Source organism: Zonotrichia albicollis, chromosome 1, assembly GCF_047830755.1.
Source record: "Zonotrichia albicollis isolate bZonAlb1 chromosome 1, bZonAlb1.hap1, whole genome shotgun sequence".
NCBI lineage: Eukaryota > Metazoa > Chordata > Aves > Passeriformes > Passerellidae > Zonotrichia > Zonotrichia albicollis.
Window position 1 is genome coordinate 105,022,476 of NC_133819.1, and position 14,283 is coordinate 105,036,758.

General features: G+C 39.1%; 1 protein-coding gene across 26 annotated transcripts in view; it reads left to right on the top strand.

The window, feature by feature from the left end:
• EPB41L3 (erythrocyte membrane protein band 4.1 like 3) overlaps positions 1–14,283 on the top strand; it is a 96,649-nt gene that overhangs the window by 55,020 nt on the left and 27,346 nt on the right. For all 26 annotated transcript variants that reach the window (XM_074548852.1, XM_074548843.1, XM_074548820.1 and 23 more), the window contains exons 5-10: positions 2,166–2,208; positions 4,954–5,029; positions 6,564–6,782; positions 7,096–7,183; positions 10,684–10,836; positions 12,900–12,997. In XM_074548852.1, coding sequence (XP_074404953.1) covers positions 2,166–2,208; positions 4,954–5,029; positions 6,564–6,782; positions 7,096–7,183; positions 10,684–10,836; positions 12,900–12,997 — 677 coding nt within the window. The remainder of the gene's footprint in view (positions 1–2,165; positions 2,209–4,953; positions 5,030–6,563; positions 6,783–7,095; positions 7,184–10,683; positions 10,837–12,899; positions 12,998–14,283) is intronic.

Here is a 14,283-nt window from a genome sequence, read left to right on the forward strand (position 1 = left end):
GAAGGTGGTTTTATCTCCCTTGCCAAGTTCCATAGACACAGTTTGAGCAATTGTCTTTTTGTGACTTTACTCTTTAAGAGCATCTCCTGTGCTTCCCTGAGTTCCCTCTCTTTCGGCAATTTATGACATAGAAAATATTAACCATAGAGCTGGTGCTCTTTCTAGTATGATTTATTCCTTTACTGTCAAGATGAAAGTCAGATTTACACTTATAGATACACTGCAAAACATATTGTACTAAAATATGGCTTAATAATAGTGATTGGGACACAAATAGGCAGGGGATGTCTGACTGTTCCTGCTAACTGCCAAGATAAGGGAAGGCTTTAAGCCTTGACTTTATCTTAGCATTATTGTTGATTTGACTAAAGACATTAGTCTTCAGAAGCAGTTGGTAGCTACAGTGAATCACACTCTGCTGTCCTGCATTCCACCTTCCATATGAAACAAGCTGTGTATTGCAAGTGTTGAAGATATCTAATGTGAAGGTGTTTGGGACATGGTACCGTGAAAAAGAGAATATCAAAAAATAATTTAAAATATGTTGTGTTATTTTAGTATTTTAAGATAAATATTTTGACAGAAACCAATACAAAACTTCTTAGAAATATGCACAGTAGATCAGCAGAGCTCATCAGATGAGGGTATTTTGTGCTTTGTGAAGCTTGAAAGGGCTTCCCTGATGGAGCTGGTGCTTCTACTACTTTTTTAGCTGTTTAGGCCTTGTGGAAACAACAGTTGTGTTTTCTAAGCTTCCTTTTGTTTCAAATATATATGATATTAAATAAATCAGTCTTTTTGTTTACTTTTCCCCCTTTCTTTACAGACTTCCTTGTTTCTAATTCATAAAATCACTTAAGCAGATACTTGGTCCATGCCAGCACAAGATAATGCCCTAGCATGTGCTTAGTTTTGAGTTTTGAGAAAAGCTAGGCAGAAATCTAAGTGCATTTTCAGATAGCTATGCTTTCCTATGGGAAAGAGAAGCATGGATTCATTATTAACACGTGGTTTAGAAGCACTAAATATTTATAGGTCACCAGTTACTTTACAGAGCTGAACAGTTAAAAGAACAGCTGCCTGCCACCCCTTTTATTGATCAATAACATGCATATTTTTAATGTCAAAGTACTTAACAATTCATCTCCATCCTCTGGCACATAACTTTCAGCCAGACAATAACATATGTGCCCACATCCTATGTCATCTTTGTAAACAGAAATCCTAATGTGTCTTTAATTTCTTGGTGCATAATTTGCTTTTGTGCTCAGCAATAGCTGGAGATCTTCAGGCTCAGGTTTTGCACCACAGAGCAGGTTTGGACAGCTGCAAACTGGTTGTTTTTGTTGGGGAGGGATTGTTGTGTTCTGCTTGTTTGGTATTTCTTTAGTGTTTTATTGTCTCTGGTACATCTGTTTATCTTTCTTTGGAGAAAGTGGAACTTTCCTGGGGAAAGCGAACTTTTTGTTCTGGGCTCTGACGCATTTTAAATATTAATTTGATTCTCTTGGAGGTCAAGACAGCAGAGACACTGAGACCCCAAGCTGCTGTGTGCCTCCTTCAGAGGGATTTTATCCGCTCCTTGGCATCTCTGGGGTACTAACACATCGCTGGGATAATTCTCCACCTCCTCAGCAGGGGTTTTGTCTTGCATAGTCATGGGGCTCTGCATGGTGTGGTGGATGGGGGCAGAGGTGCTGTGGTTCTGCCTCTGATTTTCCCTGGAGAGCCCCTCATGCCCCATGCTGCATTGCAAACATCCCTACTGTGCACTTGCTTATCCTCTAGCAAGTCTTTTCAGCCTTTACAGGACTGAACGGAAAAAACTATCAAAAGCACTTGTTTTTAACAAGCTTGTAGAAATTCAGTTTTACCTGAAAATATCTGCAAAAATATCTCTGTGGGTTTATTTTACCAATTCCTATTTTTTTATTCTTTTATTTCAAATCATTCAGGCCCTCAAAGTCTGTGAAGGTTAATAAAAATCTTGTTTCTACCCAGGGCCACATCTTGGAAGTTAGTGTTAGCCCTGCCTACGGCTAATCCAAGGAGAAAGGAGTGGCAGAGCTTCACATGTTCTGGCTTTGACTCATAGCACTATTTAAAAAATAACGTTTATTGTGTTTTCTAAGTGAAATTGAAAAAAGGAAACATTTTCTTTGCAGAATTGGTTGGACCCTGCCAAGGAAATCAAGAAGCAGATCCGAAGTAAGTTTGTTATCGTTGCCCCCTTCTACACGTCTCCCCATGGGGACAAAGCATATTTCACAGTCATCTTTTGTATCCTGTCCCAAGTCTTTAGCAAAGGAATTATGTACATCCTTTAGATTTTTTATGCTAGTATGATGGTGAAGCATTACTGATGCTCACAACACGTGAACTTGTGTCGCTGAAAACAACTTGACATTTGCAGTGATGCAAAATCCTGAAATTTGACATTAAGCAATGTAACCTTAGGGACTAGGCCATGTATTTGAATTATTTCTTGCATTACTGATATTTATAACATATGCAGAAACACTGTTCATGCCCCATACTGAAATAATTCACTGATGCAAAATATTACTCTAAAATACCTTTCCTTTCTTCATTTCAGAAGATTGATTTCTCTTCCAAAAATGACCATGAATTTTCTAATTCACATTAATCTTTTTAAAAGCTCAGTTGTTATAACTAGGCATCTAGTTATTAACTTAGTATAAGTTTCTACTAAAAGCAAAAATCTATATTCTAAATCTATATTTCTATTTCACTTTGTGGCTTCATATATTAGAAATTCAAAAGCCACTCAAAGAAAAACCTTTTTGAGACTGCTGGGTTCTAAACTTGACTTGCATTTTTTTACTTCCCCTCACTTTTAAAAATTTACAAAATGTCTACGTGTATGACTTCTGTGGGCAGAAAAGCCCCAGTAATTTTTTTTTTTTTTGCACATTTTGTAAATGACCTCTTCTAGCACTTTTGCTTCCACAAACAAATGTATCTGGTAGTTCACATTAATTGGGTAAAGCCTGGCACTGAAATCCCTTCCCTCTCCAAGATTAAAAGGGTTAATTTATACTGGTGCAACTTCCCCTTTCCTCCAGTATTTTTTTCATTACAAGTAAGTGATCTGCAATACAAAGTAATGTAGATTTGTCTTTTTAAGTCTTATGAAGGGATGGATCTGGAGAGGAAGGTGCTTTACACCACAATGAGTCAGTTTACACAGATGGTCAATGCAAGTAAAGCAACTCAGCTCCCCACCACATATTTGAAATGCATTTAATATGTACCCAAGCCATGAAATAGACAATGAAGGGTTGTGACAGTGGGAAATTAAGCAGGGCAGAAGCGTCTCATCCTGGACTTGAGGCAGTGGACAGTTGTGTTTGCAGAAAATGACAATAATAATTTCCTTTCTCTCTACAATTCATCCCAGAAGTTTGGAACAGGCCAACAGTGGAAAAGCAGCGCTGTTACCCTTGATGCTTTCCAAAGCATATATATAGTCCTGCTAAACTGGCTGAGTTGTACAACATGCAGACCACACTGCTGGGACTTCATCCCAGTGTTTGAGAAAGGTTCACATCCCGCTAGTTATAACCCGCTAACTTGCACAGTGTTAGGTTTTATTCCAACCCTGTAAATATGGGGTGAAGGCTGCTTACTCCTCTATCTTAACCATCTGTGCTATTATGATAGGCTTTATCATAGGTTTGATGTATTTTTTGTGCCAAGGAATAGATTTACAGGCCATGGTCCCTTCCATCTGTTGTGGAATCAGGTGTCACCTCTGGCTGCATTCCCACCTTGGGGATGGTCTGCTCTCTGCTGGGACCATGCCCCAGCTTTCGCTGCCAGCCAAATCTTCCTTTCGCCATCTTTTATGTCCCAAGAAAATGGAAAAATTCCTAGAATCAAGGACTCCGAAAGTCTTGCCAAGAGCTGAACTCCTGATGGTTAACAACAAAACTCTTCTTGCACATTCATGAAATCATTGAATCATTTGGATTGGTTGGGACCTTAAAGATCACCTAATTTCAACCCCTGCCATGGGCAGGGACACCTCCCACTAAACCAGGTTGCTCAAAGCCCCGTCCATCCTGGCCTTGAACATTTGAGATTAGATGGGTGGATAACCAAAGTGGATAGGATCTGCCATGGGATAAAATTTCCTTGTTGCTTGTAAGAACAGTGTGGTTTGGGGTTTTGTTATTGCTTTTCATTTGCATTCAAGTCATGTGCTAGTGTAACCTAACCCTTTTTTTCAGAACAGCTTCTAAATTTACCTACCATGTTCAACTCTATTTTTAAATCTTGATATAATTTTTTTTACAACATTTAAAGCTAACACTCCAGAAATAATTTTGCCGACTCTGGAGATACAAACCAGTATCCATCCCATGGGTCAACTAAATTTAGTGAAATGATTAAATAAGAATTCCCCAGTGCTATGTACTTTTGCAGTCATACTCTGTATTTGTCCTTGCAGTTTTGTCTGCACAGTAATTTATGTCTGCTGAAGAAAGGAGCTATGTGCTGAGGCAGCACTCTGAGAGGATGCTGTGAGCTCATTTGGGCAGCTAGACCTCAGCACATCACCCTACTCCAGAGCCCATTCTCACTCTGGCTTGTGGTCTCTGTGCTTTGGGTTATTGGTTTTTAAAACTTGTACAGACTGTGTGGTGCTTACTTTCAACAAACATTGTTCTCACACTGAGAGGTTTTTTAGTATTAGTAATAAATTACTGCTCACTCAGAGTCCTCACTTCAGTGGAAATCCTGCTAAATAAGTAAAGAAAATCTGATCTAGTACACTATCTTCAGTATGATGTGTGGGAAAAATATTCTAAAACCTGTTCTTATTAATTGCTTGTCTGGGATATTTTTAAGTCTGCTGGTGATTGAGTAGCATGAGCATCTCTGTTTGCATTTGCAGTGTACTTTCAATCAATCTATGTTTTTTTCCAGGTGGTGCTTGGCAGTTTGCATTTAATGTGAAATTCTACCCTCCAGACCCTGCCCAGCTATCTGAGGACATTACCAGGTGTTTTAAACATTAAATATTTTTTAAGAAGTGGCCTAAAAGCTGTTCCTGGTAGCACTTACACTCTAATTATACAAGAAAAGAAATGTTTATATTCCAATTGTCTCTCTTTTTCATATGAGCTTATGGAAAATATGCAATACTTTGACAAAAAAGATAGTGTGAGCAGTGTCTATCCTCTGTGTTATGAAGTATTTTGTGTAGTTTAAGCCTAATCCCCAGATTTTTCAATATGTAAATTCCTTTGAGTTGATTTTAATCTTCACAAAGATGCCTGATGCCCATTTTTGCATATATAGTGGTAACAAGTTATTCCTGTAAGTAAAATCATGACTGTCAAAGGAAAGAAGTGAGATAATGTTGTGGTTTTGTGACCATACTGAATCCAAAACAGAGCAAGCACTGTACCAGCTACTTAGGGAAAAATGAACTCTTTCCCAGCTGAAGCCAGGATAGATCAGAATAAGCATGCATATGCAAATTCTGTGTATCATTTGACAAAGTAAGCAATCGATGTGTATGGAATAGAGAATATGGTGGTAATTAATAGCTGCTCCCTCCTCTTCAAGTCACTCAGCTCTGCACTCTACACCTCTACTCTTTGGTTTTGTATTCACATTGCAACCACAACAAAAAAACCCAAAACTTCACCTGATTTCCTCCTTGGAAGGAGGCACAAAAGTTTTGATCCGTGATGAGTTTTTGTGCCATCAGCAAACTGTTTCTTAGTCTGTTGCAACATTTGGCAACCTTTGAATATTTTTAAACTTCAGTATTTTGTGGACTACTTGATGCTTTTAAGGTAACATGAAGTCTTTAGCCTTGATCAGGGTCCCCTGTGGTAGGTACTGTGCAGAAAGACAGTGTGCCAAGAGTTCACAGTTTAACAGAGGACTTCCAAAGGAAAGGATTGCTTTATTCCTCTTTAGACTCCTAAATTTCCCCAGGGAGCTCTGCCTTTGCCACCAAACTAGTGCTCTTCACTTATTTCTGTTTTCATGTATCTGGTGAAACCTTCCACTGCATGTTTCTATGGTTTTAACAGCACTTACTGTTTCAGTGTATTTTTGAGAAAGCACAACATGTTGCTAAAGCAACGGCTTGTGTTTTTTGAAAGACTTGGAGTTCTCCTGTTCTTAAATGAACACTATATGAGAGATTTAATTATTTTTTCTCCTGAAATAATTATCAAGTAGTTTTATATGTAAGTGATTTATGATAGAAATCTAGTATGTTTAATGGGTATTTCTTCATCTAGTTCACTAAACAAAGTAATAATTTTATTTAGAGATCTCCATGCTGCTGTATAAAGATAAATTAGGTGTTCCTACTAATAAATTGGGTAAGAGCTTGGGGTTCTGGGCATTCTGGGATTGTTTTTACAAAATTATTATTGTCCTTGTGAATGGGTGAAGATCTCTGGGCTTGGCTGTCTGCAAATGCCTGTTGGAACTCTTTCCAGTGCTCGGGCGGTGCTTCTCTGGGGGCAGCGGTGCAGGAGCCCTGTCTGAGCTGCTCCGGTGCTCCCCTGCAGGTACTACCTCTGCCTGCAGCTGAGAGATGACATCGTTTCGGGCCGGCTGCCCTGCTCCTTCGTCACACTGGCCCTGCTGGGCTCCTACACCGTGCAGTCGGAGCTCGGCGACTACGACCCCGACGAGTACGGCAGCGACTACATCAGCGAGTTCCGCTTCGCGCCCAACCACACCAAGGAGCTGGAGGACAAAGTGATCGAGCTGCACAAGAGCCACAGGTAAGCACAGGGCGTCACTGTGAGCTCCAGCTTGCCTCAGGTACCATCTTGGTGCATCAGGAGATGTTAAATTCTGCAGTGGTGTACTTAAGATTTTTCCGGCAAGACTCTTCTATGTGTCTTTGGATAAAGAAGAGCTTTGCAGCATGTGAGTTAGCAGGGTCTGCACTAGAGCTGTGGCTCTGTTAGATACCCAGATACATAAAAGGTAAAACTGTAGTTCTGACATGCTGAAAATGGTTTCCAGCTGCTGGATTTTCTTTTGGATTCTGTTTCCTTAACATTTATGCTAGAACTGGTTACTTTTCCACAGGGGAATGACACCTGCAGAAGCTGAGATGCATTTCCTGGAGAATGCCAAAAAACTATCAATGTATGGAGTAGATCTCCATCATGCCAAGGTATGTACTTTGGTTCCTTCACTGGCCATGTCTCCTGTGGCATAGTGCTTGGATTTGCATAGGCTCCCTGATTTATTTTTTCTTGTATTTTTGAGACAGGAATTTTGTGGGATGAATCATGTGTCAACATGAGGAAAGGTGACTCATGAAATAAGCATAAATATATCTTGTAACCGTAACATAACTTATCCTATAGATTCAAAGATGTTGCACATCAACTTTCATGTTGATTAAATAAATGCTGTCCTTGAGGAAAATACTTAGTGGATGAAGTGATGAGGGAGGATTTTAGAAGCTGTCCAGAGAGTGGTGAATTTTCTTTTCATTCAGCTACATTTTCCAGTTTAGTAAGGCCAACCATGCTATCTTAACTGGATAGCAGATCATTTTTATGCTGCAAAGGACTTTAAAGCAATTATTTAGCTGTGCTGGAAACGTAATCAGATTGATGATAATGGGGAGAGAGCAGCTTGTCTCTTTCCTGAAGTGTGGTTGTTGCGGTTGACAGGGAGGGCAGTAATTCTCCTGGAAACATTCTCCCATGATCAAGTAGTTTCTCTAATCATCAGCAGACTAAGTTATGAATAAAACATGGTCATTCTTACTGTGGCTGGAGAGAGTCACTTATTAGCCTTGTATTGGTTGTCGAATTTTTGGTTTTAAGGTTTTTTTTCCCAAATAAATAATTGCTATTGTTTTCTTCACTCTTCAGAGTAAGACTAATGGATTTTAACATTTTTGAGGTTAGCAAGCATCCTTGGCAAATGAATATGGAACCAAAGAATCCTGTCTTGTGGAGGGAACCGCATTTTCTCTAAAGGTCAAGTTGTTGTGAGCCTGGTTTTTTGCTGCTGCAGCTCCTTTCAAGAATTGAGATAAATTTGCAGCTAGGATTTTGAAAGAGCCTGCAACGGTGTCCCTGGGGCATTTCATAGGAGCTGTACATGTGTGTTACAGAATTCAAGGCAATCTTTTGTGTTCTGTTAATTGCCTTCACTGAAAATGAAGAATCTGAGTACAGCTCAAGGGGCAACATCTACCAGGAGGGATGCCACTGCCTTCCCTGTATCCTGCAGATACACACTCTGTCTTGAGGCTCATTTGGAGCAGAGAGAAATGGATTGGCAAATGTCACAATGCAAAGTCCAAAAAACAGAAATTAAATGGATTACTGTTTTTAAAAATTACAGGCTTTGTTACTGAAAATTTTACATAACTTAGCATTAAGGCCTAAGTGTTTTTTTCAGAATATTGCAGAAAAGCTGTGAATTTTAAGATGGGATATTATAAAATAACCATTTTATTTATTCTTTCCTGAAAAAGTATTAGTGTCCTGGTTTGCTCTTCTTTTTTTTTTTCATATTGAAATCTCAGAGAAAAGTAGAAAAAGTAGAAAACCTAATGTCTCTCCAAACTGATGCTCTTTATTTTAAAAAGCTGCAGTGATAGCCAAGATGTGCCTGTCTGTGGGTTAAGGAACCCCACAGTCATCTTGAAGCCTGAGCTGAAGGTGGGAAAAGTAGACTTTGCGTGAGAAGTCATGTTTAGTTTTAATTAAGTCTGCCAGTGAGATTTGATGATGTCAGGCTAAGGGACAAGTATCTCTATGCATGTCTTTTGGAAGTCATGCCACAGCAAATGTCTCTATGTAAATGTCAATTCATTAAGGTTGTGCCAATATATTCAATGTTGGACTCTCCAGCTCAGATTAAAATGAGTTCTCAGTTATCAAATGCAAGGCTGTGATGAAAAATATGTTCAAATAGACAGACTTGTCCTCTGGCCTGTCACCATTCTGAGGAAGGCCACCCCATCTGTATGCAGAGCTAGAGGAGTGTGCTTTGGACATTACAGCTAAGAGGTTCCTGTCCCATGTAACTACATGGCTCCTGAAATAGCCAAATTCTTTTATTCAGGTTTCATTTTGCAATAGAAGTAGCATATTGGAAAACAGTCTCTGACACCAAGTAACAGAAGTCTTAAACAAACTTAGATTTGTGGTCATGATGGAGATAAGGGAAGAAGGTATTTCTCGACAATTTTTGAGAAAGTGTATAAAATGATGAAGCTGCTTGCACCTGCAGAAACATGCCATGTATGAACACACTTGCATTTCAGACATTCACCAGGACCAGGCGGTGTGATTATTGCAATGAGACTTTTTATTTTAGAATTGTTCAGTGTATTTAGATATTGCTCTTTGCTTAGGAAAGTGAAACTGAAGTACACTGAAAAAAAATTAGCTTTGTCATTTCTGTAGTGCCTGATGGTGATACCACACATGAGCTGTATTTAGAAAAAATCTATCTTTAGGTGGTGCTACCATCGTTGTTGGAACATATGTCCTCTACTGATGTGTTTTCTAACACTGGAGTGACTTTGTGGCACTATTTCTGTTGTGATTTTAAAACTTTTTTCATTTCAAGCTGTGCCGTAGCTGTTTCATCATGACTGACCATGCATACTATTGTGTTGGTCTTGAAATGTAATCAGATTTTCACCAAGTGCCTAAAAGATGGCTGGTTGGGAAAACTAGAAGAAAATTATGAATTCCTTTCATGATTATCAGAGGGTGACATCTTCATAGCTTCTGTGCTCAGGTTTTTGTGACTTTAAGTTATTGAAAAACAATTTGTGAATAACTCAGTACTTTGAAGTGGATTCTTCTTTACTCTATCAGTACTAGTACTTTAGCTAAATGAAAAAACAGTGATAGAAGATAGTAAGACAGTGAAGATTGGTTTTAGACTATTTGAAGACTTCTAAAGGAAAGAAAAATCTATATTTCTTTCTTAAAAAAAACAATATTTATGGGTATGTTCTGGTAAGATTGTGGACAAATCTTTTGTGTAGTGCTATTGTGTCTGAGCTATAGCCTCCTGGCAAACGTAGGTTATAGCACAGTCACAGTCACACACTTTTAAAAAATAACCCTTTCTGGTCCAAACGCTCAACTTTATACCCACTGGGCATTTCAAAGTGAAAATACTGAGCAAAAGCACCAAGAGCATTAAAGAAATTAGCAAACTTTCTAAAGCCACCTACTAAAGGTGAGCAAACTACGGAAGAAAAATTTATCTAAGGATTCACAAGGCTTAGTCATGGAGATGAGTGATACCAGGAGAAGTAAATTTTTATGCTGTCATACTTACTTTCAATCTGGTATTTATGCGAATAACACTTTTTTTATTATGCTAATAAAGCTTTGCTATATGATTGATGTATTTCTTTTAATGACATCTAAAATTTTCCTCCTCCTTTTGGAGTCTTTGTTAAATATAAGGAAACATTGGAAACCCTCAGTTTCCTTCACCCTGCCCAACCTTACTATTATTTGCATGAATGCATTCATTGAGGAGGGTAACACTCAGAAATCAGGTCACTACAGCTGATGCATTAAAAAGACGTAGCTCAGATAGAAACACAGGATACAGGAATCTGTAGTACTGTAGGATGCAAGGATAGAAATGCTCAACAAAGTGCATTGCTTGCTGTTCCAGGATTCCGAAGGAGTGGAAATCATGCTAGGAGTCTGTGCAAGTGGACTCTTAATATATCGAGACAGACTCAGAATAAATAGATTTGCCTGGCCAAAGGTTTTGAAAATTTCCTACAAGAGGAACAACTTCTACATCAAAATCCGACCAGGGGAGGTAAGGGCATCCTGGCTCTCTTAAGTGGATGAGCCTCTTGAGAAAACATACGTTTTTACTGATTTGTTGATTTGTTTTGTCTTACAAGCTTTTAACACTCCTCTCAATTTATATTTCCTAATTTATGCTGATTTTCCTAGGAAAGGTTAGGTACACACTTTCTTTAAGATACAGGTAAAAAACAACTCTGGTATTTTTCTGTTTATATCCATGAACTAATGTAAGGAATAAATATGGCCATTTGCACATAAAAATCTCATCCATATCATGAATACTTTGGGCATTTAAGTAGCATATTGCTTATTCATGGAGAGCTTGTTATCCTCCCTCATGTTGTACATGCAACTGGCATTTATCTCAGCCACTAAGAGATGTAGACAGGCCATAGCAACCTTTATAAACATACAGGACCAGTATACTTGCAGCATTTTGGGTAGCTGCACACATTAGCCCTCCCAGGCCCGCAGGAGCTCCTGTGCTGGCTCTGGAGAAGGGGATGTGAAACCTCGTACAGTGAGTGCCCTCTCGTGGCTCAGCTTCAGGATGCGAAGCGAATACCGACCTCATGGGCTGAGCATGCGCCCTCCCAGGAATCATGGATGTCATGGAAGGGTTTGGGTTGGAAGGGACCTTAATGATCATCTATTTCCAAGCCCTCCACCGTGGGCATGGGCCCCATCCACTAGGCCAGGTTGTCCAAAGCTCCATCCAACCTGGCCTATAAGATGGTAACTCTTGAGAAATTCAGGATCATCACAGGCGAAGGAGGATTTCCATTTTAAATGCTGGTACAATAGTTGGCCTGTGATAGATGAAATCCCCATATCCATTTAGAGTGTGGAGCTGTGTAGCTGGAAATCACTTAGATGAGGACTGGCATTTCTCCCTTAATGCAGCCAGTGTCTCTGGGACTGACTTCATAATTGATCTGGGAAACTTGCTGGGGATCCCCACCCCTGAGCCTGAGCCTTTTTTAGAGTCCTAAACCAAAGTCCACACACCTACGTCTCCTGCCCATTAGCAGACACAGTTTTATTAACCAAATTTCTAGCCTTGAATTTGATTTTAAGAACCCAAACAAATAGTCATTGGCATTCCCAATGCCTGCACTGAAGCTCTCCACCCCTGCTACCCTGTTGAGCTCTGCTGTTCTTGGTACGCAGTATCCTGTGACCAGGCCACAGTTCCATGGGTAAAATATTTCTGTAGTTCCGTAATCAATGCAGCCTCTGTCCAAATTACATTTGATGATAATGTGATTCACTAACTCACGTCATCTTTATTATTTTGTTATTTCCTGCCTTATTTCCCTGTCAGCTTCAGTAGGGATCCAGACTTCCTTGCAAGTGCCTTTCTGTCTACCTTTCCTCCATCACAGCAACTCTGTTTTACCCACTCAGCTGTCTGCATGTAGCCATCAACATGTTACAGCAGATATAGATGGCACAGCTTCTGCATCTGAAATATATAAATTTGCAGTACAATCTAAAGAGGTCTGTTTTTATCTCTGGACAATTCTTTTCAATTACCTGTCTTGCCTCATCCTCCTCAGATGAATTAACTCTAACCAATGTGATTTACTAACAGTAGTACTTTCTCTGTAAATATCCTTAATCTAAGGCTGTGTGAGACCAAATCAGTCCCTAAGGACTATTGCTCACCTCCAGCTATTACTAGGCTTCCCACTGTAGTTATAACTAGTGAAATTAAATCAACAGGATAAAACACTTGAATGATGTTTTCTCAGAAGTCCCCCAAGTCTTAACTGAACTCTTTGTTACTATAGGGTATAAAACATCACTGTCACCATAAGAAATCTCTTGCTCATTGCTAGTGTTTCCTCCCAGAAATGATCCTCAAAGGTTGCCATAGATTATCATTTACAGCTTCTTTCCCAGAATTCTTTCTGTAGAATATGGATATATGTGGTTATGTACATGAGCATATACATTTGCCCTTGCAATGAGGTGATACAGACGGAGGAAATGGAGATGAACCTGTGTACACTGTCTAGAAATAGATGCACGGCATCAAAAACATACTTATTCTTTTTTCCTACCTAGTTTGAGCAGTTTGAAAGCACTATTGGGTTTAAGTTGCCAAATCATCGTGCTGCAAAGCGCTTATGGAAAGTGTGTGTTGAACACCATACATTTTTCAGGTATGTGGATTTCTTTTCCTAAAGGTGTGATGTAAAATGCGACAGAAAATATCAATTTTGTCAGCAGAGATGAAACCCTTCAAATCAAATTTTCATTTTGATCATGAGGTACCTCTGAGCAGATAAAGAAACATTATTGCTTTTTCAAAATTTGAGATGTTGCACCCAAATTATTCATACTATTTCAGATAGATATTGCTTAAAATCACCATATGGTCCTAATTAATCACTTTGCTTTATCTGTGCCACGATATTATCAGCTGCTATAATTAAAGAGGTGAAGGACTCTGCTGCATTACTGCATATAAGCTTGCATAGAGAGAACAACTTATATGGAAGATTGCTGGGAAATGGAAAGATGTGGGAAAGAGTTTAAAAAAGAAGACTTTTTTAAAATTATATATGAAAGTACAGACAGTAGTAGGTCATGGATTTTTTTGGTCACCCAGAATACACAACCCATAGCTATAATTTTTGGATTACTAAGGAGTTTTGCAGCTATTTTTTTGACTTCTAGGAAGATCGGAGAAAAATGTGGAATAGTGAAATAAGTGCTGTAATTAGTTTGTGCTAAGATAGTCACTAAATAGATACTTAAAAAGAGAAACCCAAAAGGGTTAGATTTTCAACAGTTTGAAAGGGTGTGTCCAGTGCTTAAGTACTGTTTAGAATGTTTGGGAGTACTGAAGGATTTCCCTCCTTTCTTAAAACTGTTGGTTCAGGCTGTCTGTACATTCATATGAAATGCAGTCTTAGCAGCAAAAGATCTAAAGAGAAATGGAGTGTGCATTTTTGGGGTATTTTCTGATTTTTAGTGAAAAATAAATGTCTGATGTATAGACTCCATAGCAGGAGAATGGCTTCTTCATCCAGCTGCCATGCCCAAATTACAGAGGGTGGGAGAGCTCTAACCTGAAAAATGTCTATACCCCTGTGAATGAATACTGCCTGCCATTCATTGGAAATCAGTTCTGGCCCTGTCCTCAGCATAACATCACCATGTTAAATTTTAAGAGATACGTCTGCATTTCAGGCCAGTCGGGCCTCTGGTACAAGGAACCACCTTCTTTTTAGTTTTGGTAATCAGAAGATAGTAAATTTGATTTTCAAGCATGAAGGAACTGAGTGATTCTTGCCCATTTGGAGGAACTCAGATCTTCAAATGCTTAGCTAAGTGGTTTTGTCATGCTGTATGAGGGGCATCCTTTGATTCCCTTTTAGCCACAGACCTCTGAGGCACAGGTTATGATGGAGAGCGATACCCAGCAGTCATCTTCTCTCCTCTG